Source organism: Tetrao urogallus (genome assembly GCF_951394365.1).
Source record: "Tetrao urogallus genome assembly, chromosome: 1".
NCBI classification, from domain to species: domain Eukaryota; kingdom Metazoa; phylum Chordata; class Aves; order Galliformes; family Phasianidae; genus Tetrao; species Tetrao urogallus.
Genome location: NC_136813.1, coordinates 119,165,217 through 119,192,682, shown reverse-complemented (window position 1 = coordinate 119,192,682; position 27,466 = coordinate 119,165,217). Strand labels below are relative to the sequence as shown.

Below are 27,466 nucleotides of genomic sequence, written 5' to 3'. Positions count from 1 at the left end.
ATCGTATTCAGTTATCTGCAGTTCAGAATAGATACGAGGCTTTTTTTATGGAAAGGTTTGGGTTTAAAGGGACCTTAAGGATCATCTAATTCCAACTCCTATGCCATGGGGAGGGGCACCTTCGGTTACATCAGGTTGCTCAAAGACCATTCAGCCTGGCCCAAACACTTCCTCAGTATTTCTGGGTAACCTCTTCCTAATGCATAATCTAAATTTACCCTCCTTTAGTTTAAAGATACTATTTCTTGTTCTATCACTACTCTCCCTGAAGAAGAGTCCCTCTCCAGCTTTCCCGTCCACTTCAGACACAGGCAGGCCACTATAAGGCCTCCACATGTCAGTGGGAAAATTAAAAAAAAAAAAGAGTGGGGAGAGCACGCATCTCAATTGTTGCAACTTTGCAACTTCATCAGTTATCTAGCTGAAGTACTGTGAACCTATATAGCACAAGAATTTAAAAGCTAAAGCACAGAATGTTACCTGTGAATTAAAAAAAACCTACCAAGATATACTTACAAAGCAACAAAACAGCTTGTTTGAATGAAAATATTTTTTTTACTTATTTGATCTTCATCCCAGTCTGCAATGCAGCAGTAGAGAAATGCAATGCAGACGAAACAGGTCTGTCATCTGAATACAGAAATCCCATCTCAGATTCCTGCAACAGAGGCACGGAAGTGAAAGTTCCTTAAAAGCTATCACAAAGATATAGAAAGTGACGGTACAGTATTGAAGCTGGTAATACGCATTTCATTTCAACAAAAATTGGGTACATGCTTTTGAGAGTATTCCTTCACCTTCCTTCCGATACACTGCGCATCCAAACGTATTATCCACTGCCCATTTATGGCTTTTGAAGAAGGGAATTAAAGGGATTGAGCTCTTCATACAAATATATACCTCTTCTCTCCTCTGAGCACTCAACAAGAAAATGCAAGCAACAGTCTTTCACTTCTCTCAACATAATCATTACCTGTTAACACATTGGCTACATTTGTCAAATTACTCTGGTACAAGAATGTATAAAAATACTATTTCCTTTTAAAAGCTTAATCAGACATACCTATTCACTATATCACATAGAATCATAGTATCACTGAAACTGGCAGAGTTCTCTGGAGAAGTACTTACCACATTACACTGAAAAATATTTTGTATTGAAGACAACTTTCTGATGCAGGTGGTTGAGGAATCGACGAGGAGAGGGGTACTGCTGGACCTTATTCTCACTAATAGAGAAGGGCTTGTCAGGGAAGTAAAGGTCGGGGGCAGCTTGGGTTGTAGTGACCACGAGATGGTGGAGTTCAAGATCCTGAGTGGAAGAAGTAAAGCAAAAAGTAGGATTGCTATCCTGGACTTTAGGAGAGCCAACTTTGATCTCTTTCGGGGCCTACTTGGAGCTGTCTCATGGGCTAGGGTGTTGGAAGGCAAGGGGGCCTGTGAGAGCTGGTCAGCATTTAAGCAGCTCTTCTTCCAAGCTCAGGATCAGTGCGTCCCTGTGAGGAAGAAATCGGGAAAGGGTGGCAGGAGACCTGTGTGGATGAGCAAGGAGCTCGTGCACAAACTCAAAGGAAAGAAGAAGGCCCATGAAATGTGGAAAAAGGGTCTGACTACTTGGGAAGAATACAGGAATGTTGTCAGGGTCTGCAGGGATGCGACAAGGAAGGCTAAAGCCCGCCTGGAATTAAATCTGGCAAAGGGGATAAAGGATAATAAAAAAGGTTTTTTCAAGTACATTAACAGTAAAAGGAAGACTAGGGAGAATGTGGCTCCCCTGCTAAGTGACGGGGGTGTTCTGGTAACGGGGGATGCTGAGAAGGCGGAGATACTGAATGCCTTCTTTGCTTCTGTCTTCAGTGAAAAAGCTCCCCCTAGGGAATCTGAGACCCTGGAGATTAGTGAGAGGATCTGGGGAATGGAAGACCCCCCTTCTGTCAGGGAAGAGGTGGTCCGGGAGCGCCTAGGCAACATCAATGTTCAGAAATCCATGGGACCCGATGGGATTCATCCACGGGTGCTGAAGAAGCTGGCAGAGATGATTGCTGAACCGCTTTCGGTCATCTTTGAGAAGTCTTGGAAGACGGGGAAGGTGCCTGAAGACTGGAAGATAGCCAACGTCACCCCAGTCTTCAAAAAAGGCAAGAAGGAAGACCCAGGCAATTATAGGCCAGTCAGCCTCACCTCTGTCCCTGGAAAGGTGATGGAACAGCTTGTACTGGATGTCATCTCCAGACAACTGGAAGAAGAGGAGGTTATCAGGAGTAGTCAGCACGGGTTCACAAGGGGGAGGTCGTGCTTGACCAACCTGGTAGCCTTCTATGATGTTGTCTCTGGCTGGGTGGATAGGGGGAGAGCAGTGGATGTAGTCTACCTTGATTTCAGCAAGGCATTTGATACTGTCCCCCATGATGTCCTTATAACAAAGCTGAGGAAGTGTGGGATAGATGAGTGGACAGTGAGGTGGGTTGAGAACTGGCTGACTGGCAGAGCACAGAGGGTCGTTGTTGGTGGTGCAGAGTCCGGTTGGAGGCCTGTAACTAGCGGTGTTCCTCAGGGGTCTGTGCTGGGTCCGGTCTTGTTCAACATCTTCATCAATGACCTTGATGAGGGGATAATGGCCACCCTCAGCAAGTTTGCCGATGATACGAAGTTGGGAGGATTGGCTGACACGCCTGAAGGCTGTGTTGCCATTCAGCAAGACCTGGATAGGCTGGAGAGCTGGGCAGAAAAAAACCAGATGAGGTTTAACAAAAGCAAGTGTAGAGTCTTGCATCTGGGGAGGAATAATTCCATGCACCAGTACAGGTTGGGGGATGAGCTGCTGGAGGGGAGCTCTGCGGAAAGGGACCTGGGTGTCCTGGTGGACGACAGGTTGGCCATGAGCCAGCAGTGTGCCCTTGTGGCCAAAAAGGCCAATGGCTTACTGGGGTGCTTTAAAAAGAGCGTGGCCAGCAGGTCAAAGGAGGTGATCCTCCCCCTCTACTCTGCCCTGGTAAGACCTCATCTGGAGTACTGCGTCCAGTTCTGGGCTCCCCAGTACAAAAAAGACAGGGATCTTTTGGAAAGAGTCCAGCGGAGGGCCACGAAGATGGTGAAGGGCCTGGAGCATCTCCCCTATGAGGAAAGGCTGAGTGAACTGGGTCTGTTCAGCCTTGAGAAAAGGAGACTGAGAGGGGACCTGATCCAGGTCTATAAATATCTAAGGTGTGGGGGGCAGAATGGCGAGGCCGGACTCTTTTCAGTGGTGAGTGGAGACAGGACAAGGGGAAATGGCCAGAAACTGGAGCATAGGAAGTTCCACACAAACATGCGCAAGAACTTCTTTACAGTGAGGGTGACGGAGCACTGGAACAGGCTGCCCAGGGAGGTGGTGGAGTCTCCTTCTCTGGAGATGTTCAAGACCTGCCTGGATGCCTACCTGTGCTACCTGGTGTAGGGAACCTGCTTTGGCAGGGGGGTTGGACTCGATGATCTCAGGAGGTCCCTTCCAACCCCTACAGTTCTGTGATTCTGTGATTCTGTATACTATCCTTTAGATTCTTCATAACTTGAAGACAACTTTACAACCAAAGTCCAAAGGCACCTTGCTGTCTCTTTGGAATGGATGTGGTTTGGAATTATTCAAACAGTTGGCTGGTAATTGAAGGTTGTATAATGACTTATGCAGGCCAACATTTAACATACCAGGATATTATGCCTTTATGTATCTCTGCTGAGAGAGGTAAATCCAATTCTCAACAGCCCTCTTAGCTCTTCGAGACGTCCTAATATCCTAACTGGTCTCTAACCTGTCAGAGAACCAATTTTGGTGGCCTTTATAGAAATTCTTGGAACAGAACTGTCTTCCAGCAGAATCTTTTAGATGGCCTACTTACAAATTTTTATAAATTTATCACTCATAATGAAACAATAAGGTAATACTAAAAATATTAACATAACACAACATTTTGGTTAAATTCAAATGCGGTTTTCCTTTTTTGACTGATTGACACAATAGAATAGCTGTTGATATATAAAGTGAAGAGTCTTAGAAAAGCATGAAAATTCTAGTGATGAATCCACAAGGGTCAGGGTAGTTGCGTGATGTTCCATTTGCCATAAGCAATTATGAGTTCATTTCATGTCTAAGTTTCCATAGTTTTACACTGAGTTATCTGGGTGCTGATAATTGCTTTTTTGACTTGTGGCCATGATGAAGTATGTCCGGTCGCCTTAGCTTTTGATAAATACTTCCTCTCTCAACCTAAACATTGGTGCTTGAAAACTGTAGTGATGTCCAAGAGAAGCTTGAAAACTATTAGTGTTCATGAAGAAGACAATAAAAAGATGATGTACTGGGAAAAAAAAAAAAAAAAAAAAAAAAAAAAAAAAAAAAAAAAGTCAGCAAAGAAGTGCATGACAAAGGCTAAAGGTCAGAGGGAATAAAAGCAGATATTAAAATACACAGTGTCAGAGACTTCACTTCAGAATCTTCAGAATGAACATGGTCAAATTGCAGGCAATGAGAAGTATCTGTACTACTGTATCTGAAATAGTGGCATTTCTGAGAAAAACAGTGGGGATAAAAAAGAGGTTTGGGAGACCACTAAACAGAGTGTGTGCCTTCAGCCTACCTACCACTGCCTATCATGCCTAGCTTGTGCCTCCCCATAAAGATCTTCACTACACGTTCATTCCCTTTCTCTACCTGTTCTCTTCTGCCAGCTCTCCGGCAGATCTGCCTTTTTATTCATATTTTCTTTTCCTTTATTTATTCATCCTTTGATTTCCAGTCCATGCAGTTTAACTGGAGATAACTGCCCTTATCTCGTACTTGAAATTATGCCAAATTGTCTATGTTTGAAGCCCTTCTTGCCCACTTCAACTGAAATCACCACAGCAGCACCTTCATTTTATCTTCTTTCCCCCAAAAAAATATTTTAGGGAGAAGGATTTTATCAGCAGGAAATTTTTTTCTCTTTTTCATGTATGCTTCTTTTTAGCGACTCACATATCACTGACAGATGAAAGAAAATCTCTTTCCTTGATGTATAAAGCACAAACGGTCAGACTTTTTTATGCAGTGAGACCCTTCTTTTGCCAACAGTGAATCTGAACTGCCCAGGGCGTGACCTGCAACTGTTCACATCATCTGACATTATCAAGAAGAGTTTCACATTGTCATCTTATTAGCAATCCGTACAGCTACTCATAAGCCACTACCGAGTGTTTTACCTCTTCCTCACCATATTCAACAAGCCCAGATTTCCTCAGAGGTTTTGCACCATAGCAGACCATCTTAGTAATATTCCACTGTGCAGTCTCCAATGTATTCAACTCCCTTTTGAGACAGGCGGACTCGGAACTGGACACAGAATCAAAGATGGAGTCTTAATCATATCATATCATATCATATCACACAGGGAGATCAGTAATTTCACGCAGTTTAACCACATTACATTTAATGTAGCTAATTATGCATTTTCTCTCTTATGTAGCGAGGAAGCATAATAAAGCGTTTTTAACCTAGCTTCACAACCCCCACCCTGTAAACTCAAAATGCTTTTCGTCAGGACTGCTATGCAAGATTGCTATGCAGTCAGTTTCTCAGTCTGTATCTATGGGATAACTCTACTTCAAGTGTAGAACCTTGGGTTTCACCCAAGCTAATGACAAAACTGGAAATGGGTATGAATTTCCTGATGGCGAGCGCAGTATTGTTGCCACACTCGGCTATAGTTGCTGTTGTTGGAAATCTGAAGTAATGAATGCTTCCATTACCATTTTCTCTTCAGTTCCACTACAGTTGTATTTGTAATATGCTGTGACCTTCACATATACTTTATGCATAAAGTATTAAAGTACAGAATTTTTTTTGACATTTGGATTTTTTACAAATGCACTTTTACTGTTACGTCATTTTCTTTGTGCCTGTCCTGTTTTCCTTGACATCCAACAAACCTGAGTTCATAAATGTGTTCCCAAGCTCAGTCTCAATGGTCAACTATAATTTTTAAATATTCTCAGGTTCAGTGTTCCTGTGAATTTCAATATCAATAGGAAATTCTACTGAGGTCACTACTGTGGCCTGGCCAAGTATTCGTATGTGCACATCCGTATCTGTAAATACACCGCTTTCAGTCTCTGAAAAGACAAATTTATTCTTAACAGGAACAACTTCAAGACATGATTGATTTAAAAACAGTTCTGAAGACAAATGATTTTCCCTTTTCATCATTCACACATAGTGCATGGAAGGAAGACCAGAGAAGTACAGACACTATCCATCTGGAGGATTATTAAATCAATATATGGCCAAATTCCCTTATGGTAGAAATCCTGAGACTGGAAACTTTTCCTGTTATCTGTAAAGCACCAGGTTCTAGGCTGTATAGACAGATATTGTGTGTTAACAAAGAAGTGGAGTAGAAAAGTAGACAAGTCATGCAGTATCTGAAGAGGGAGGAGAAGGATCTAATGTCCTTCTTGGACTCTCTAGTGTGTGTGTTCATCTCTCTTGAACCGAGGCACCCAGCAGTGCTGTATACAGCACTTCAGCTCAGGCAAAACCATTGCTGAAAAGAAGGTATCATCTACCTTGACCCTCTGGCAATAGTTTGCCTAATGCAGCCCAGGATCCTAATGGCCTTCTTTGCAGTAAGCGCACATTGCGGATTCATGCTCAGCATGGTGTTTTTCAGGACCCCCAGATCGTTTTCTGCCAACCTACTTTCCAGCCAGGCAGCCCCCAGTGTTTCTGGATTTGTTCCTTCCCAGAGCCTGGGCTTCAAACTGGCTTTATAAGATGACTGTCAACCCATTTTTCCAGCCGGTCAAGGTCCCTCTGGATTAAAGTTTGTCTGCCACTCCCTGTTTTTGCATCACCAACAGTTTTACTGAGTGTGCACTCAGTCATGCTTTCTACATCATTATTGAAGATGTTAAACAGTACTCTTCCCACCTTGGGAACTCTGTTAGTTACTGGCCTCTGACTAGAATTTATGCCGCTGACCAATGCTTTCTGGGCCCAGCCATTCAGACACTTTTCAAAGTAACTCAGTGTCTTCCCATCCAGTCCATACGTTGGCAGTAGGCATACTCAGTGCTCAGTAGTACCCCTTAATCTCCAGTAGATAGCTCTTGTGCAAGTGCCTGTGATGTATCTGGTGTCTTTCTCGCCTAAGAGAGTAACACAGTGGAAAATTATGTGAACATTAAAATTACGTTTTGTGCTTATAAGAAGATGCAGAGAATAATATTTAGGAGAAAAGCATAAGACCTTATAGAGTCCGCATTAAATTAAAATGCAGTGTGGAACATCTACCGTTGAAATCTTTGTAATTCAGCAGAAAATTTCAGAAAGGACTGCAGGGCAAGTAAATGATTCAATAAAAAATTCAATAAAGATTCAATAATGTGTACACTGGTGGAGAAAAATAGTAGATTATAAAAGTAAGTAAGTAAAAGTATCAGGATTGAATTTGGAACACATCTTGACAGAACTAGATAAGATAAAAATGAAAATATAATTTGGCAACTACTATATTCTTTACAAGGGTGAAGTCAATGAGATGGAGTAAAAACTTAGACATAGAAAAGAAGACACTCCTGGATCTTCTGGTACAAAAGGTGTTACAGGAACATGAAGTACTTGTATTCCTTTCTCCCAAACCGACCAAAGAAACCATCAGAAATTGACACACTTAAGTCTTCAAAGGAACTGGGAAAAAGTGTGGGTTTGTTTTTATATATATAGAAGTAAACTAAACTAGGCTAATTGATGCTATTCATAGAGAGTACAAGAGAATGATGTCTTACATTTTCATAGTATAGAATATAGGGCAATTTTTTAAAAATTGCCTTGGAGAGGCTGAGGCAAATCTGGTCCCCACTGGTAAACTTCTGAGTTTGAAAATCAGAAGAAAGTAGAAAAGAAAGTTTAAGTGGGATTGTCTTTCTCAATACCTGAAGTTGTTTAGCCATTATTTGCAAATCACTTAGTGCACATGTGAAGCTCTAATTTTTTCTTCCATCTAAGTTTTCATAATTTTCATGTTAAGGATGAAAGATGGAGATGCACTCATAGACTTGACTATTATCGTTTCATTTTAATTGTTTGTGAAACTTTCTGTCTTTTGATTTAGTGACTGCAGCTGTCAGATCTGAGTCAAGGTAGTGTGACAATTCTGGCTCTTTTGGAAGTTTTCTGTTGAAAGTGTGATACCAAGGAGAAACAAAATGCAGTAGTCCAGAGCATGTTGGTACCACATGACTCTCTAAAATAGTAAAACAAATTAAGAGGTAACTGTGATTCTTTAGCAACTAACAGCATGTCTAACTAAATAACATGCTTCTCTCTCACCTCCCCTGTCTCAGAAAGTGAGTGATAAAATACAATGAACAGAAGAAAAAAATCAAGTTTTTAGAAAAGGAGTAGTTAAATGGGAGGGGAAAAAAAAAAAAAAAAAAAAAGGTCCTGTGGAAAAAAACTATTTCCCAACATCAATTGATATTCAGTCATGTCTTGTGAAAGAAAGCCTTGGTGTTTGTAGTGGTTGGTCAGAAGGGTAAACACTTTCACAATGAGAATCTCCCTTTCCCCCTCTTTCCTTCTTCTTTTTGAAGAGGATGATGTCGCACAATATATAATATCTCCTTAGTTTTAGGTGAGCTGTACAGACCAAGTTCTCTCCCTGTCTCTTGCCTATCTCTCGCCTTTGGTGAATGGGAATTTAGAGAGACAGTCTTGATGCTGCTCAGCAATAGCCAAAACATTAGTACTGTATCAAAGCTATTCTAGATAAAAGAGGAAAGCATGGCAGTATATGGGCAGGTGTGGGGAAAGTTAACTCCATCCCAGTCACATCCAGTACAGTAATATATTCCACATAGCTCCTAACGCTGCTTTCTGAACATGCTGATAGATTTTTAGAGAGTGATAGGGATTTTCAGATATTTCAAACTTTCTCAGGCCTGCCTCATTTATAGAGCCAGATACGTCACCTTACAATTAAGAATCTATTATGAATCCTGCCTTTCACGTCAGCAACACAGGGCTAAAAACCCTTTCATTGTGGGGGAACTATTTAGTTACGACAACTTGCCTCTCACAAGGCTGTGGTCATTTGCTAGAAAAGTGTGACCCTAAGGGAGAAAAGCTGGCTCTTAACTGTTGTGTGTCAATGTTATTTTGAGCATGTTTCGAGTCACTCACTTCAGTCAACGCCAGTATTTTCCAGTGACTTTGTGCAAAAGAAAAAGCCATTAAGGAAAATTTTCAAGACAGAGCAAATAAGAGCTCAGAATAGAAAGAATCCATTTTCTTAGATTTCTCTTATGATAGCCCAGGTGTCTTTGGTGCTACTGCCTCTTAGCTAGTTACAATATCACTACACTAGGCATTGAGAGAAATACCCTCTTTTAATGATGTACCTTAACAAACAACACTCTGTATTCTTCTAGGTTTGCTCTGTGCCATCCCAGACTCCTCAGCCTACTGTCGTTCCAAAGCCAGTTCAGTCTGTCGTACATGTCCCATTGCAACCAGGCTGTCCAGGCCGAGGCAAAATGGCAAAGCTCCTCAGTCCAGAAGAGATGACATCCAGAGATTATTACTTTGATTCCTATGCGCACTTCGGAATTCATGAGGTAATATTTATTTTTTATCTCAGTAATTATTTTAGAAAAACAAAAACAAAAAAAACTCCACAAAGTTGTCTGTGATTTATCATTTATCCCTTGCCACTTCCTAATGATTGTTGTTTCTCAGCTTTTCTTCAAAACAGTGAATGAACTGGTCAGGTGCCACTTCTCCAGAGATCCATACTCAACCGTCTGTCCCACTCGAATCCTTAAACAAGATCTCCACAGAGCTATTTGTACAATGGTGATCTTATCTGAGCACATTAATTTAGTATGTTTATGAGGACTGGAAACTAACCTGATCACAAATGGAAACTACCTCATTGTTAACATAGGTCTTTTGTTCTCTTGAATATTTGATTACAGATAATGGCAGGAAAGTTACTTAACTGACATACGAAGCCAAGTGATTTTTTTTACTCCTGACGTGTTATTTGAATGTACAGGTTGCATTAATAGGAACATATAGCCCAATAGCATCTAGAAAATTCACGTTTACAAGCAAAAAGTTGTCTGTGGATGAAGTCTAAAGAAATCACTAATAAATTACATGACTCAAGAGGAAGGAAACTTAAAGACTAGCCTGTAAAAAGCTACAATATAACATACAGTAGCATTTTTCACAATCACATAACTATTTCCACTACTCTAGTAATTAAAGCACAAGAGGCAACAGGCTGTCCTGTTACCAACAAACTTAATTGGTAAAAATCATCACTGTGAGGTTAGTCAAATGCTGGTTGTGGAGTGTCCATCCTTAGGCATTTTCAAAAATTGGCTGAATGAGGCTCTGAGAAATCTGTTCTAGGTTATTCAGCCTCAACCAGACAAACTAGAGGACTTCTAGAGGTCTCTTTTAATTTCTAGTTAAGAGATGATGTGGTTGAGAGGGGTATGGATAAATAAGATGATGTCATGCGGGATTTATTGATATTGAATTATTGTTCATTCAACCAGGGTGATAGTACTGATTGGTTATTTTATTCAATTAGGAGAAATCTGTGGATTGGTTGCCCTTGCTCTTCCAGAAGATTTCAATTTTGTTCAGGAATACTGCACTGCTGAGAAATTTCTGAAGTACTTTGAAGATAACTTTTTCTCACAAGTATTTAGTGAACCAGCCAGGAAAGGTGTCCTCCTAGACTCACTGTTTGTGAATAGAGAAGACCTTTAGATAGAGAATACAATACAGTTCAGTCAAAAGCAACAACAAAACGATTGAGTCTAAAATTTTTGGTGAAATGAGAAAAATGATGAGCAGAGTTGTTACTCTGGATTTTAAGAGAGAAACTCTCTTCTTTAGAGAGAAACTCTCTAATAAATTAGAGAGAGAAACTCAGGGAGTGAGTTAGTAGAGTTCTGTGGGAATTTGCTTTTGATGGCTTAGGGTGAGCTGATCCCTTTCTAAGGACAACCTTTTAAAAACGGGGGAGCAGGCAATCACAGTGTGCTATAAGTCAAGTCAATGAGGCTTAAGATCAGTTTTGTTGAAGAGAGAACTCCTCAAGCCAAAAACGAACGTCTCTAAGCAAAATAAGGCCACACAGGAAGATTACAGAGCTGCAGTTCACGTTTGCTGGAAGAGTACAGGAAAGGCCAAAGCTCAGCCAGAGTTAAAACTAACCAGCAGTGTTTCAGATAATAAAAAAGTACGTTAATAGTAAGAGGAGCTCAAAAGAAAATATTGGATTGTTACTGGATGAAGCTGGTCACCTGAAAAATGGTGATAATGAAAAGGCAGAAAATGTCTTTCTTTGCCTCAGTCTTTAGTATTAGTGATAGGCCTTGTCCTGTGATATGGTGGATCATGACTGTGGAAGCAGCAACTTTCTGTTCCGGAACACCAAAACTGTAAGGAACTTATTTTATCAGTGGATTGTTCTTAAACTTATCATGCCTGTTGGGATTCATCCCAGAGTACTGTTGTTCCAGTCTATTCATTCTAATTCAAAACTGGTCCTATGAATGAACGAGTGAACAAAGGAGTAGAAACAGAGCTCCAAAAACAGAACACTATTTCCAAGCTCTACTGTAGACTAGCTTCACCTTTTTCTGCAAGGCTCATGCCTTCTTATAATGTTTTATGGAATTATTCGCTTGTGCTCAAGGAGAAAGTTGAGGTTCTAGGTTGTTCACAACATAGGAAAAAGTTTGTTTTTCTTTATTGCTTCTGTCTACACTCATATCACTGCTGTGATCAGATTAAGTTCTGTTTGCCATTTGTAAGAGTGATACAATATTTATAGAAATAAAATTGTATGAAAGACATCATGCTTATTCTTAATAATTCACTCCTAAGTTGATTGCCTTTTAAAATAGCTTTGATGCACGCACTCCAAAGTACTTGGAAAACTCTTCAGGTTGCTAATAATTCTTAAATTACAATAAGGTAACTAATTCAGCAGCAATGTTGAATATAAATAAGCACTTAAATAATAACATTATGCTTTTTTTTCAACACAGGAAATGTTAAAGGATGAAGTGCGTACATTAACTTACAGAAACTCAATGTATCACAATAAGCATGTTTTTAAAGATAAGATTGTCCTTGATGTTGGAAGTGGCACAGGAATCCTCTCCATGTTTGCTGCAAAGGCAGGAGCCAAGAAGGTATATGGGGTAAGAATACTTTCCCTCATATTCATAGTTTGTTTGCAAATTATGCCTGAGAGAGAAACAAGCAAAATGGATTTGCACTGATTTCTATTTCTTGCTTGTCTTGGTTTGTAATTCTCCCTTTCAAGCTTTGAATTACAGAGTCTTCAGTGGAGGTCTGAAGTTTTCTAGGACTTACAGTAGTATACGCTTTTAAAATCAAGAAATAGTGCTTGCTATTTTTGTGTACATTGGGGGAAGGGGGGGAAAGTGAATCTTCAATTATCTGCTACATACCCATATTTCCAAGACAATTCACTGCCAGACAATTCAACCAGTAAAAAAAAAATAAAATACTTTTCACAGGTTTCTTTTGGTTTCCTTCGAATTTCTTTTGAGTTCAAGCATTTATAAAGCTCACTGAAGTGTCAGCTCAATCACAGACTGTTCAGCACTAGAGCTGAGAAGCCAGGAAAGCTTAGCACTCAAAGGAACTTAGCTTTAATATTCTTGTCACAAGAGCTACGTCACCATGAACTTGTCACCTATCAAGCTACAGAGTTGTATTTGTGCTGGAAAAGCAGACATTTCAGAACCATGGAAGTGGAAATCACTTTCAAATTCAAATTTAACTCTACGGTCCTTTTAGCAAAGATTTCCACTGGAAACTGTGAGTGTTCCTATTAAAAGCAAATGTTTGACAGGAATTATTACACAGAACTGAGTTGTTACTGTTTCCTTCTCTAAAGTTAGATTTGATTTTTCAGTGTGTTATGGGCACTGTTGACAAATGCAGAGTGTTGGTTCTCTGGCTACCGTGATACCGAAATCACTATTTTTATCCCCTTTTCCCGTCTTCAGGTTCGAATTCATCCATAGTCCTATCTGTTTCTTCTTGTTCCCTCTAAACCACTGTTGGATGTTCTTTGCTACTCAGCCAAACTGCTAAAATCATTTCAGGGTCTCCAGGATGTGCAAATCATAGAGTCGTCTATTCAGAAATATTTAGTTTTGGAATTCTCTTATCCAACCTCCTGCTCAAAGCAGAGTTAAATATGAAGCTGTATCAAGTTGCTCAAGTCCTTGTGCAGCTTAGTTTCAAGAACATCTATGGATGGAGACTCTAAATTCTCTCTCAGCACTTACTCTATTGCTACAGTTAGGGGAAATTTCCCTTGCCACAGGTCATAACTGCTGCCTTTTGTTCTGTCAATGTTCAGTTCTGAAAAATGTTTGACATTTTTTTCTCAGCAAGTCCTTTTTAGATAGTTGAAGATAACTATTGGATGACCCCTCAGGTTTGCCTTCTATAGAAGAAACAGAACTTGTCTCCTCAGCTGTTCTTTCTTCATGTGCTCCAAAACCCTAGCCATCGTGGAAGATAACAAAGATATCACAGTAGGTCCCAACTAGGGAGCTGCTGGAAGATGTATAAAGATATGATGGGAAGGCCTGTTTATGCTTGTCAGTGGGAAGTGGATGGAAAAATATATTCAATTATCCCTTGAAAACCTTGTCTTATCCATTGCATTTAGTCATATAAAATTTAGTCATATAAAATTCAGACCAATTTCAAATCAATTTCATTGAACATTCACACAAACGACATTGTATAGTTAATGAGTTAAACGGACACGTAATATCAAGACACATGGTAGACATTATCTGATTTATATTAAAAAAAAGCAGTGATGAGGATCCAGCCCAGGGAGCGAATAGAAATATGGGGATATTTCCTTTGTATATTATGGAGATATATATATATATATATATATGGCTCGTGGCTGTGCAAGGACCTGCAGTTCAAATTAAGGGATAAGAGGAAAATGTACAGAAAATGGAAGCAGGGTTGTGTAGTCTGAGAGGAATACAGGGCTGTTGTCCGTGTGTGTAGAGATAGGATTAGGAATGCCAAGGCGCAGATGGAGCTGAACTTGGCGGTGGATGTAAAAGATAACAAGAAGGCGTTCTAAAGGTACACAGGTAGGAAGAGACAGGCCAAGGAGAGCATCCCCCCTCTGATGAAAGGTAACGGGGAGCTGGCTTCCTCAGGCATAGCAAAAGCTGAGGTACTCAATGAGTGCTCTGCTTCAGTCTTCATGGGTGATCAGGTTTCCCATGTTTGCCAGGACCATGAGCCTCTAGGTGAGGGTGTGGGGAGTGGTTTCTATCCCACTGTAACAGTGGAACAAGTCCAAGCCCTCCTCCTCATGAAATTGAACGTGTATAAGTCCATGGGGCTGGATGATACCCATCTAGGGTTCTGAAAGTGATGGCTGATGTGGTTGCTAAGTAACTCTTCATCATATTTGAAAAATCATGGCTATCCAGACGAAGTCCAGATTAAGTCCCCGGAAAAAGGGAAACATTACTCCCATTTTTAAGAAAGGGAGAAAGAAAGACACAGGGAAGTACAGGCCGGTTAACCTCATCTCTGTGCCTGGGAAGATCATGGAGCAGATCCTCTTAGAAGCTATGTTAAGGCACGTACAAGATAAAGGGGTGATTTGAGAGAGCCAGCATGGCTTCACCAAGGGCAGATCTTGCCTGACCAATCTGGTGGCCTTCTATGATGGAGCGATGGCTTTGGTGGAGGGGGGAAAGGCGATGGATGTCATCTACCTGGATTTCTGCAAAACTTATGACAGGGTCCCTCACTACATCCTTCTCTCTAAACTGGAGAGGTATGGATTTAAAGGATGGACTGTTCAATGGATTAGGCTGGCTGGACACAGCCAAAGGGTTGTGATCAATGGTTCTGTGTCAGGATGGAGGCCGGTTACAAGCAATGTCCCTCAAGGGTCGGACTTGGGTCCAGTGCTCTTCAACATCTTAATCAATGACATAGATGATGGCATTGAGTGCACTCTCAGCAAGTTTGCAGATGACACCAAGCTGAGTGGTGTGGTTGATACACTGGAGGGAAGGGAAGACATCCAGAGGGACCTGGACAGGCTGGAGAAGTGGGTCCATGAAAACATAATGAGGTTCAATAAGGCCAAGTGCACAGTGCTGCACTTGGGTTGGGGCAACCCCAGGTATTTATACAAATTGGGGGAAAATCTCCTTGAGAGCAGCCCTGTGAAGAAGGACTTGGGGATACTGGTGGATGAGAAGCTGGACACGAGCCAGCAGAGCGCACTTGCAGCCCGGAAGGCCAATTATGTTCTGGGCTGCATTAAAAAAAAGGGTGGCCAGCAGGGAGAGGGAGGTGGTTGTCCCCCTCTATTCAGCTCCTGCGAGCCCCACCTGGAGTACTGTGTCAAGGCCTGGGGCCACCAGTACAGGGAGGACGTGGAGCTCTTAGACTGGGTCCAGAGGAGGGCCACTAAGAGGATCAGAGGGCTGGAGCACCTCTCCTATGAGGAAAGATTGAGGGAACTGGGCTTGTTTAGCTTGGAAAAGAGAAGGGTGCGGGGAGACCTCATTGCAGCCTTCCAGTACTTGAAGGGAGCACACAAACAGGAAGGGGAAGGGCTGCTTATAAGAATGGATAGTGATAAGACAAGGGTGAATGGTATTAAACTAAGACAGGGGAGGTTTAGGTTAGCTATTAGGAGGAAGTTTTTTTTACAGAGGGGGTGGTGATGCACTGGAACAGGTTGCCCAAGAAGGTTGTGGATGCCCCATTCCTGGAGGCATTCAAGGCCAGGCTGGATGTGTCTCTGGGCAGCCTGGTCTAGAGGTTGGTGACCCTGCACATAGCATGGGGGTTGAAACTAGATGATCACTGTGGTCCTTTTCAACCCAGGCCGTTCTATGAATAATATTTACAGTGACAGTAGTGACTGTATAAAAAAATAAAAAATATCTCGTAAGAGGAGATACAGCATTAAGATGATGTCTGAGAAGCATAATGAAAGTATGAGTGAATATACATGCAACAAACTAAACACAGCTGTAGAAATTGAGGTTTTATTTATTGGAACATACAGCTTTCACAAAATCCAAGTGCTTTATAAAATTGGACAAATTTAAGCAGATTACTGAATTGAAAGAGAATAGGGGAAAAGTCTGGCAAAGAATCTAGTTTCCTCTTTCTTCACCTACACAATTAAGCATATTCTTGTTCTGTGTTTCCTTTTTTTTTTTTTTTTTTTTTTTTTTATTTAAAAACTTGTAGTCGCTCATAAAACAGAATTTTTGATTGTATTGACCTTTTTTCTCTAGAAAGTTTGGAAAGCCAGACCCAAGTTTGTTTGTTTGTTTTTTTCCTTAAGAATCATCAAAAACAAGTAAAAAAATGAAACTGAAAACACCAGATGGGAACGCAGACAGACGGGAATGCAGACAGAAAACCTGAATAAGTAAAAATGGTTGTAGGTACGGACAAGACTTCTAATCGTAAAGCTATGTAAAAGGAAAGTGACGGCTCCCTCTGAGGGTGTCTGGCCAAAGACCTTTCCCTATACAACAGGGGATAAAAAGAAAAAGAAGCAGTAATAGAGACCAAGTGTAATCACAAACAAACCTGGTCAGTAGGTTTGACTCACAACACCTGATTCATAGTGAAAGTAGTATTGTGCACTGACACAGGCTTAAATCCTTGCAATTGGAAGAAGGCAAGCTGGTTTCCAACTCTGAGGTGACAGATTGGAACGACAAACAAGACAAGGGATACTGGACCTACCAGCAGCTTTTACCCTCGGCAGGAGGGTAGGATCAAATATACCCAGCACCTGGGCCTGTTTAACAGCTTGTTTTTGCTTGCTGGAAGGACTCTCATTCTGTTTTTTTTCCACCAATCTCATGTTTGGCCTTTCTTTGAGAGTCAGTATAAAGTCACAGAATCACACAGAATCACACAGAATGGCCAGGGTTGGAAGGGACCTCAAACATCATGAATCTCCAACCCCCCTGCCACATGCAGGGCCACCAACCTCCCCATTTAATACTAGACCAGGCTGCCCAGGGCCCCATCCAACTTGGCCTTGAACACCTGCAGGGGCAGGGCATCAACAACCTCTCTGGGCAGCCTGTTCCAGCACCTCACCACTCTCTCTGTAAAGAGCTTGCCCCTGACATCCAACCTAAATCTTCCCTCCCTCAACTTCAAACCATTTCCCCTTGTTCTGCTGTTATTTACCCTTTCAAAAAGTTGATTCCCCTCCTGTTTGTAGGCTCCGTTTAGGTACTGAAGGGCTGCAATGAGGTCTCCTCACAGCCTTCTTCTTTTCTCCAGGCTGAACAAGCCCAGCTCCCTCAGCCTATCTTCATAGGGGAGATGCTCCAGTCCCCCGATCATCTTCGTGGCTCTCCTCTGGACCCTCTCCAACAGCTCCCTGTCTTTCTTGTACTGGGGGCTCCAGATCTGGACACAGTACTCCAGATGGGGCCTCACAAGAGCAGAGCAGAGGGGAACAATCACCTCCCTTTCACTGCTGGCCACCCCTCTTCTGATGGAGCCCAGGACACCATTTGCTTTCCGAGCTGCAAGAGCACATTGCTGGCTCATGTTAAGCTTTTTCTCCCAGACACAGAGGTGAGACTCACCGGCCTGTAGTTCCCCGTGTCCTCCTTGCTCCCCTTCTTGTAAATGGGAGTGACGTGACCCTTCCTCCAGTCATCCGGGACCTCACCTGACAGCCACGACTTTTCAAATATGATGGAGACGGCTTGGCAACCACCTCAGCCAGCTCCTTCAGAACCCTGGGATGCATGCAGTCCGTTTCCATAGGCTTGTACACATTCAGTCTCATGAGGCAGTCTCGGACCTGCTCTGTCCTCACAGTGGGGGAGGATTTACTGCCCCGGTCTCCACCTATGGTTTATGGATGCAGGGTTCAGGGACGTGAGAAGTACTGGAATTCTGGCCGCCAGTGAAGATTGAGGCAGAGAACTCAATCAGTACCTCAGCCTTCTCTTCGTCCATTGAAACCAGTTCTCCTTTTACACTTACCAAAGGAGGTACACTCGCTTTGACCTGTCTCTTCTGGCCAATGTACCTGTAGAAAGTCTTCCTACTGTTTTTCATGTCCCTTGCCAAGTTCAGTTCTGCCTGCACCTTGGCTTTCCTGATCCCACGTCTGCAAATCCAGACGGCATCCCTGTATTTTTCCCAGGTGACACGCCCATGTTTCCAGAGCTTGTATGCACCTTCTTCGCCCTCAGCATGCCAGCAGGTCCTTGCCGAGCCACGCCAGCTTCCTATCTCCTCTGTCCACTTTCTTATTGAGAGGGACGGAGAGCTCTTGTGCTCTCAGGAAGGCATCCTTGAAGAGTAGACAGCTCTCCTCAACATCTTTGTTTTTAAAGACAGCATCCCAGGGGATCTTGGCCAACAGCCCATTGAACAGCTTAAAGTTCGCTCTACCAAAGTTCAGGGTCCTGACACCAGTCTTTGCCAGGTCCACATCCATCGAGATCACAAACTCAACCAGGGCATGGTCACTGCAGCCCAGGCTGCCTCCAACCTTACCACCTGCAATGAATTCCTCCGCATTGGTGAGCAGCAGGTCCAGCAACGCTTCACCTCTGGTCGGTCTGTCCAATACCTGGACCAGAAAGTTATCATCAATGCATTCCAGGAGCCTCCTGGACCTCCTGCAGCTCACCGTGTGGTCTTTCCAAGAGATATCCGGATGGTTGAAGTCCCCCATCAGAACAAGAGCCCACGAACTCCACGAACAGAGCACAAAGCCCCCTGCACTGGAAGCAAGAAAGCCTCCTCAACAGTCTCCCCTTGATCAGGTGACCTGTAGTATATACTGCTATCACCAGCTGACCTTTGTTAGACCCATCCCTAATTCTAACTCACAGGCTCTCCACCTGTTCCTGACCATTTCTCAGAGGAAGCTCCTCACAGTCTATCCACTCTCTGACATAGAGGGCAACTCCCCCACCCTTCCTACCTTGCCAATCCCTTCTAAAGAGCAGATATCCCTCAGTGGTGGTATTCCAGGTATGGGAGTCATCCCACCATGTTTCCGTGATAGCAACAAGGTCATAACTTTCCAAGCGCATCACAGTTTCCAACTTGTCCTGTTTATTTCCCAGGCTGTGTGCGTTGGTATAAAAGCACTTCAGCTGGGCTTTCTGTCTCACCGCCTTTATAGAGGATCTAGGATCCCCTAGAACAGCAGCATCCCCGGCATCCCCTTTATACTCCAGGGTATAAAGGAATGACAGTCTCCCAATACACCTAAAAACTCTAGCAGCTGCTTTTGGTGTGGTAGGGACTGGGAACACATGATCCCTGTCTATTATTGCACTGGGTTGTACTCTGATCCTTCCCAATCAAACTACACCCAGGAATTTCACAAACAGGCCTGGTCCCTGCACCTTCTGTGGGTTTATAGCCCACCTTTTCTCTTGTAGATAGGTAGTCAGCAAATCTTACTGCCTTTCATAATGCCTCCAGTGAGTCAGAAATCAGCATGAGATCATCAGTATAGTGGTACAGTTTGATGTTATTAGGATTATTCTAATTGGCGAGGTCATGTACCACTAGGTTATGACAATATGTAGGTGAATGCACGTGACCTGAAAGGATGGCAGGACCTGAAAGGTCACTGCCTGCCTCCCCACGTGGATGCAAACTGATCTTACAATTCTTCATGGATGGGAATACTAAGGAATGCATTTGCCAAATATAGGACACAATCATAGGTTTCTATCTTCCTACTGAATGTGTTCATGAGAGATGCGGTATTGGGTATGGCTGCGTGCACAAGTGGTGTGACCTTACTGAATTCTCTGTAATCCACTGTCATCCTCCATGTGCTGTATGACTTCCATGTCAGCCATATAGAGGAATTACATAGGCTATGTGCAAGTCTTGATTCACACTTTTTCTAGTTCTTCATCTAGTTCTTGCACCATTCTTGAGATTTCCTCTTGCTGTCCCAGGAGTCTACTCTGTTTTGTATTAGTAAACCAGCACAGCTCTGGCAGGCAGATAGGCTCATGTTTCACATGGCCTCTTAACTTCTCCTGTACCACCTGGATACTAATACATCTCTCTCTCAGTCTGAACTCTTCCACAGTCAGTGGAGAGTCAGATCCCATAATATGTGTATGCCCATTATTTATTCTAGGACTGGAGAAATAGATACCTTATACTCCCAGGACGGGAGACACCCAACTCGTAAACTTCAACCATGTCTGGGTTACAGGGATGGTCTGCCCCCAAACCCACCAATCACTCCATCTCCCTGAAATTTAGTCAGATCACCATAAATAATTGAGGTTTCTGTGCCTGTGTCCACTAATGCCACCACTCTTTGTATATTTTTCTGGGACCACAAGACAGCCAATTCTACATAGGGCATCTGGTCCTGTCTGGGTGCCCTAGTTGCAGGGGGGCTGACCTTCCCCACCATGCAAGTAGTTGCACAATCACCAATTTTTTTTCTCATGTGGCTTGGGCATAATCACCCAAGTCATTTCAGGAGGCCTTTTCCTTGTTTTAGGAACTATAAAATCTTCTAGGTTCCGTGTTCCCATTAAAACATCTTCAATAATTCTTACCCTACTTTTCTGGGGGTGTTTTGAAATTTTTTATTTTCCTCCAGCTGCTTCCATAGCTGGAGGAGAACATGATTGAGCTGGTGGTCAATTTTTGCAAATTAAACTCCATCCTGGATTAAATCATTGAACTGTCTGTTTTGAGGTTATTCGCATGAGTCCCAGTCGTGATGTCTATTGTGCAGGCCTCCTAGTTTTAGCTATGGGTAAGACCTCAGACCCTTCCAACATCCCAATATTGTGTCTGGCCCTCAAGCACTGTTTCCCTCTGATTGGCTACTAACTGGGCGGCCTGTTGGACAGTGGCCTCTGAGGCCACCAGGGGACTTAGTATAGACACCAGTGTGCCATACCAGTATGGCAGGTGTTTGTTGTAAGATGAGATCTCTTATCCCTATTGAAAACTAGGTCTGGACTTTCAAACACGTCCTCACAGACTGCCTCTTTCATACCTAATACTCTTACGCAAGTTTGGAGTTCTTCCACTGAAGTCCATAAACTGTATTTATGGGAATGAAATTTTTATTTGGCCATGAGATTCTACACATTAACCACTGGATTTTCCTGATCGTGCTGGACTGCAGCATAAATCCTTTGCCTGAGGGCAGGGGGAGTAGTGATGAACACCAGCTTTGAAATTTCTGGCCTGCTCACTGTGACGCTTTCCACCCCTATATCCCACAGCCTAAGCAGCCATTCTGGCACACTCATTTGGTTTTTGTCTAAAATGTTCTAGCAGATCCCTTCAGCTCAGCAGCCATGCACAGGCATGCCATCATATTTAAGATGGTGTGGGCAGGGGGCCATTCCTCAGGTGGAAAACTCACCAGTCTGTCCTGGACTTCCTTTGTTTTTTGGGTTATGATTGGTCTTATCTCTAGAAGATTTGGGAGCCCATATCCTCTGTTTGAGCTTTTGTCTTATTAGTTTTCTTTTTAGATTCAGCCAGGTTCCAAAGATCTGGGGCCTTTACCTCCTCTTACTTTTAGAGGGAAAATGACAGTTGAAGATGGGGCAGTTCCCCCTATCAGAAGTGTAGTTTTGTTTTCCAGTTGTTTGCTACTAGCTTTTAAAAACTTGTTTTCCTCTTTTAGTTCTTCCACAGAGGAATGATATGTGCTAGTAGTAGGAGACATGTCACAGTGGATGTCTCTGTTGTTAGAGAAAGTTTGATCTAATTTATTCAACAACTCTGCCACCTTAGAAGGAGATTTGATATTGTCACTTATAGGTCCCCACTCTTAAATAATCTGAGCAGCACTCAGGGAAACTCACGAATCCCAGGAGTTCCTTCTTTGGGATATTATGGGTCCTGGTGTCCAGCCAACATGTTATTCCTTTAAGATAATCCATCCTAAGTATGTATACAGCTGTCTCTCCTGCCTGGCTTGCTAAGAGCAATGTGATAGAAAGTGTAACAAAATGGCAAGGTAGCAAGGTCTTAAGTTATAGGGAGTGGGGATCTGGTTAGATATAACAGCAGAAGACACAGAAATATAGGAAAATAATCTGCTTCCTTTCAGAGGGCCTGAAGGTACACAGGGATCTCTGTTGCCAACCTTTAAATGAGGTCTGGGAAGGGATGGAGCCTGGCTCCACCTGTTCTAGTCACTCAGGTCCATTGCATGTTCCCTTGGGTTGCCCCTGCCCTCTTACCATGTGCTCAATCACTGTTTCCAGCCACGACTTAGCATTTCCACTACGTTGGTCATAGGAAAAGAAAAGTAGATACGGATGATTTATAAATAAAATTATTTCAATGACTTCTGTGTAAAATTTCTTTATTCTTTTTTAATAGCATGCATTGGGATAGAATTTAACAATTAAAAGCAGTTGTTTTGGAAACAGACCATATTTCCATGGTTTGAATTTTAACATTACTCACAAAGCTTGAATCTATTTTATTTTAAAATGTATGAGGAAATGTACCATCATTCCCTTCATGAGATGTTTCTGAATGAAGGGTGATATCTGAGGTAGTGAAAATAAATTATACATTATGATTATATATTAAGTAAACTTGTAGTTAGGATCTCTTTTTTTCCACATTTTAACAATTTTAGAAACAGTCCTTTCTGTATGAGCCAGTTTAACTTATGCACAGACTTCAGTTTAAATATTAAGATAGAATTGTTCAAGATATTGAACACACAGGTTTGATTTACTCTTCAACAGTCACTGAATGTTCTGCACAGGCTCTGCTGATTTCAGTAGATTTTGTATATATTCATGCATCTGATATCAGTAACGTCTAATTACCCTTCCTCTTTTCTTCTTTTTTTTCTAGATTGAATGTTCAAGTATATCTGACTACTCTGAAAAAATTATCAAGGCCAACCACTTGGACAACAGTAAGGCATATTACAAAATATTTTTTTTTCAGGAGAAATAAAAGTGCTTTTTAATTTTCCTAGTTAATTTATATTGTGCGGTCTGTATGTAAATTATAATTTTGCATTATTCAGTTGTATAATCACAAAAATAAAACAAGTGCTCATTGTAGACACTAGAGCAACTCCTCACAAGGGGAATTACTTCTACCCTTACTTCAAGGCTCATAGACAACAGAAGTGATAGATGGCAGTTTTATTTAGCAAAGCAGTAAGAAGGTCACATAGTAGAGCTGAACAAGCAACAAAATTCCTCTTTCAAATGAATTCTGCCATTTCAGTTCTACCTTAATGTCTTAAATAGAATCAGCACTCATTCACACATGCACACTCAGAAATTAAAATTGAAATGATGTTCTGAGCAAAAAGTATTCCAAATCAATACTGATTTATTACTGCTTCTTCTTACTTCCAACCTCACAAAAATGTATTTAAAAAAAAAAAAAAAAAAAAAACATACTGAAATACACATACACACCAATCAAAATATTTAATTGCCAGAATAGTGGTATCACTGAGAACTTTTCTCTCCTGAACAGAAACTGTAAAATTTCCAAAGATGTGGAAATACTTCAATTTAAATATATATATATATAAACATCTCCCCAACCTATCAAAAACTAAACAAACAATCAAAAAAATCCAGCTAGTTCTAGTCCTTGTTTTCAGTCCTCCAAATCACAGCACAAAATATCTCTTTTTGTAACCTGAAGAAATCAGGCTTTTTTAACTGAGGCTGTGAAACAGTTTTTTAAAAGGTGCTCTTTTTAGACAGATTGAATTTGCTGCAGAGCGACACAGATCACATTAGTTGGATTGTAACATTTTCCTTTTCTCTTAGCTGTGCCTGTTCCGGTGTTGTGCAAGCACAAATTCAGGACTAGTTTTCTGCCTTAATTTTTATTGCTGTCACTGGCAGCATCTAAACAGTGGTAGATGTTTGTGAAGAGAGTTTCTCATAAATATATGTTTGTTCAAATAAAGCTGGGAAAGAAAAAAAAAAATGCAGCAAAAATAATCAGAAAGAACAGTAGCATGGATTATAATAGGCAGCCAGTGTATTTGGCTGCTACTTCACAAAAAGAAGGAAGTAAAGCACCAGAAAATGCTCTCCTCCACTAGATGGAGAAGGCATCGAAGCATTGTCAACACCACAGCTTGCTTAGCCCACACCCTTAGTGCAGAGCAGATGGGTTCCTAGAAAGACATTTCACAAAGTAGTTTCACACTAGCCTATCATAAATTCATTTGTATTTGTTTGGATTTCCAACACCAGAAATTGCATGTTAAGGGACACTATAACAGAGTAACTTGTTAGTTTCAGAATTTAACAGTGAGAGTTTTAAATTCAGACAGAATTCAGATAGAATTGTCAATATCTAGAAAGAATTGGCCTTTATATACACATGAACATATATGTTCATAAAACAATCCTGTTTTGCTTAATTTCTACAGTAATTGTGCATATATTAAAATAATCAGTTTTGAAAAAAAAAAAAAAAAACAAACAAACCCAAAAGTTTCTTGATGCTTGGACCAAGAGTCTAGGGTGCGTCCATTATGAAAACCAGTGGAATGTTAGAAAATCTAACCTACAGTACAGTTGATTTTTCAGATCTCCTCCACACTTTTGTCTTTGACTTAAGACTATTTAAGAATACTTAAGAATTTTAAGACTTATTTCTGAAGACCAACATAAACTTCCTTCGTGTGAAAAGCATAAGTGAACAATGTTTCAGTTTACAGACAGATACACCTGAGATCTGGTAATAGATGCAGACCTAATATCATTAGTGACTCTGTAGCTCTCCCTTATGAATAATTTGGCTCGATTCTCTGTGGTCTGGATGTCTACATCCCAAGAATCATTGTATTTGTTAGTCAGACTGAAACTACTATTAAAAAAAAAAAATGAATCTCTCTTTGCTGAAGTTACTCCTTCTATATCGTTCAAAGTTGTAAGGCTGCATGATAATGAGGAACATCTAAGGTCATCTCTACTGAAGGGAAGAAGTCCCCCATCTCTTTTCCTTTCCTTCCTACTCTTTATTTCTGGATTACCTTGTTCTAGCACTGTCATCTAGTAGGCCACCCCACTGTCAGATTCATTTCACTACCTGGTGAGTTTGAATGGCTCCAAGAAGGATCCAGTGTGATCCAGAGGTTAGTCTTCTCCATACTTTTTCCAGGGAGAAATTCTCATTTAAATAGGAAAAAGTCCTAGAAAAATGAGACTGCTCTGCTGTGGCAGGAGACTGGCTGATTTACAGTTTACACTGACATACATTTAATTTAATGTGAGCAGGTACTGAGTCAAAGGATCTTATTGCTTATGGCAATTTTTCCTGATGTACTGATGTAATACAGCTGGGGACAGGACAACACAGTTTGTTCTCACATGGTGCCTAATGATGTTTCATCAAAGTAAAGGGAGGTGGGAGGAACTATTCATGCTTTGGCTGTTCTTTGTATAAACATATGGCTTCAAAGTCTGCAGATGTGTCACACTGGCAGCTGTTAACAGCCCTAATATTCATGCCAAAATAGTGGAGGTAGTGAACCTTCTCAGAAAAAAAGTGCACTAAAGAGAATTCAATTCATGGCAGGAGCATATAAACACAAAGAGTCTGTAACATATTAACCAATTAACTATTGACCTGCAAAAACTGCAAAAAGAAGGAGTTTAACAAATGAAAATGAGGAGGAAACTGTATTCTCATCCAGGCTGGGTCCTCTAACTAGTTGACACTTTATGTTATCTGTTTGAATGAGAACTTGCAAACTTCATAGAACGCCAATCTGTTTTTGCTTATTGTGAAAATACAGTAGCTATATCTGGTTAGAGTATGACTAATACTGCATGTATTTTGGAAGAATAGAACTTCATTTTTCCTGGGCTAAGTTCTAAAATTGCTGAACAGCTTACCTAGTTACAGCTAAATAAAGGTACCTTACTTCTCCCCACACTAAATGTTGACCACTTTCAACAATAAAGCTTACCACCAATAAAAATTGCCGGATACTAAGAGTTATACAGTTATGCAGTCCATTATTATATGAAAGTAAAATTTTCCCTAGTCTTCCAGAATTTAAAGTGCATCTGTTGCCTTCTCAAGGTAACAAATTGACAAAACACAAAACCACTAGACTTTGCCCCCTTGCAACAAAGAATAGCAGACAAACCCAAGCTAAAAATATTTTTCTAAAGAATTTAGCCTGTGTTAGAAAATAGAAGATACATGAAAAACATTCAAGAATGATTGGAGAACAGTGTGATGATCCCAACAGGAAATTGTTTGTTACAACTGGATATGGACTAGTACTTAATTTTTAGTATTTACTTAACAAATATTTTTTCATGACAGAACTGTGTTGGTACAACTTTCCTTGTTCGCCTACAGTCAGGCTGGATTTGACTTTCTCAACTGAGTCAACTTCCCATGATTCACACACTGTCTCAGTTTTCTCACTGTAAAGTCAGAATAGTACTTGAAAAGCAGATGAGAATTACATTTTAGCTCCATTAATCTCTAATATCTCAATAATGAGATCAGACGTGTAATTCTACAAGAATGTTTAAATATTTTAAGTGGATTATTTGCACTACTTTGTTAATAATCTAGAAAACGAAATTTATTAGGGCATGAAAAACGAGATCATGCAAGTAAACAGGGTAAGATCTTTCTTCTTTTTGTTTTTATATATGTGCTCTATTAGTGTTGTGGTGTTTTTTTCCATTTATGCTAAAAGTCATGCTAAAAGTTATGTTTATTGCACTTACTGAAGAAAACTTTAAAATAACATAAAGGTTATCTGAGTCCTGAGAGATCATTCCTAATCTGCAGGCGGTCAAGAAGAGAATGATATTGAAAAAGTCAACCTGACTTTCACTAGCAAGGAAGTCAGGTGTTTTATTACGTGAAATGTATTTCTTTGGATTCTTTTTTTCAGTAATCACAATATTTAAAGGTAAAGTGGAAGAAGTTGAATTACCTGTGGATAAAGTAGACATCATTATCAGCGAGTGGATGGGTTATTGTCTTTTCTATGAGTCAATGTTAAACACAGTCATCTTCGCACGAGATAAATGGCTGGTAGGTGCCCTGCATTTTATGCTCCTCTCTGAAACAGTCAACATTTCTTTTCTGACTACAAGCCTTCCTTCTCCTACTGTTCTCATAACAAAAAACAGTTACATCTCCAATACAATTTTGTAGGCTTTAATGGAAAAGAAAAGAAAACAAAACAAAAAAACAAAAATTCTCAGTAAAGGAGATTTGGTTTTGATTGACTGCCGCTGAAATTCATATAGGCACTCTATAATAGCATTGCTACAGGCTGCCAGATTTGCTGAGATTAAGGCTGATGTGACAATCTGAAGTAAAACAGAAAAG

At 41.0% G+C, this 27,466-nt stretch overlaps 1 protein-coding gene across 1 annotated transcript in view; it reads left to right on the top strand.

Moving 5' to 3' along the window:
* Positions 1-27,466, top strand: part of PRMT8 (protein arginine methyltransferase 8) — a gene marked incomplete at its 3' end in the record, with an annotated part of 61,647 nt that overhangs the window by 22,240 nt on the left and 11,941 nt on the right. The window contains exons 2-5 of the mRNA XM_079536863.1: positions 9,442-9,627; positions 12,085-12,240; positions 22,970-23,033; positions 27,024-27,166. Of these exons, the coding sequence (XP_079392989.1) occupies positions 9,442-9,627; positions 12,085-12,240; positions 22,970-23,033; positions 27,024-27,166 (549 nt within the window). The remainder of the gene's footprint in view (positions 1-9,441; positions 9,628-12,084; positions 12,241-22,969; positions 23,034-27,023; positions 27,167-27,466) is intronic.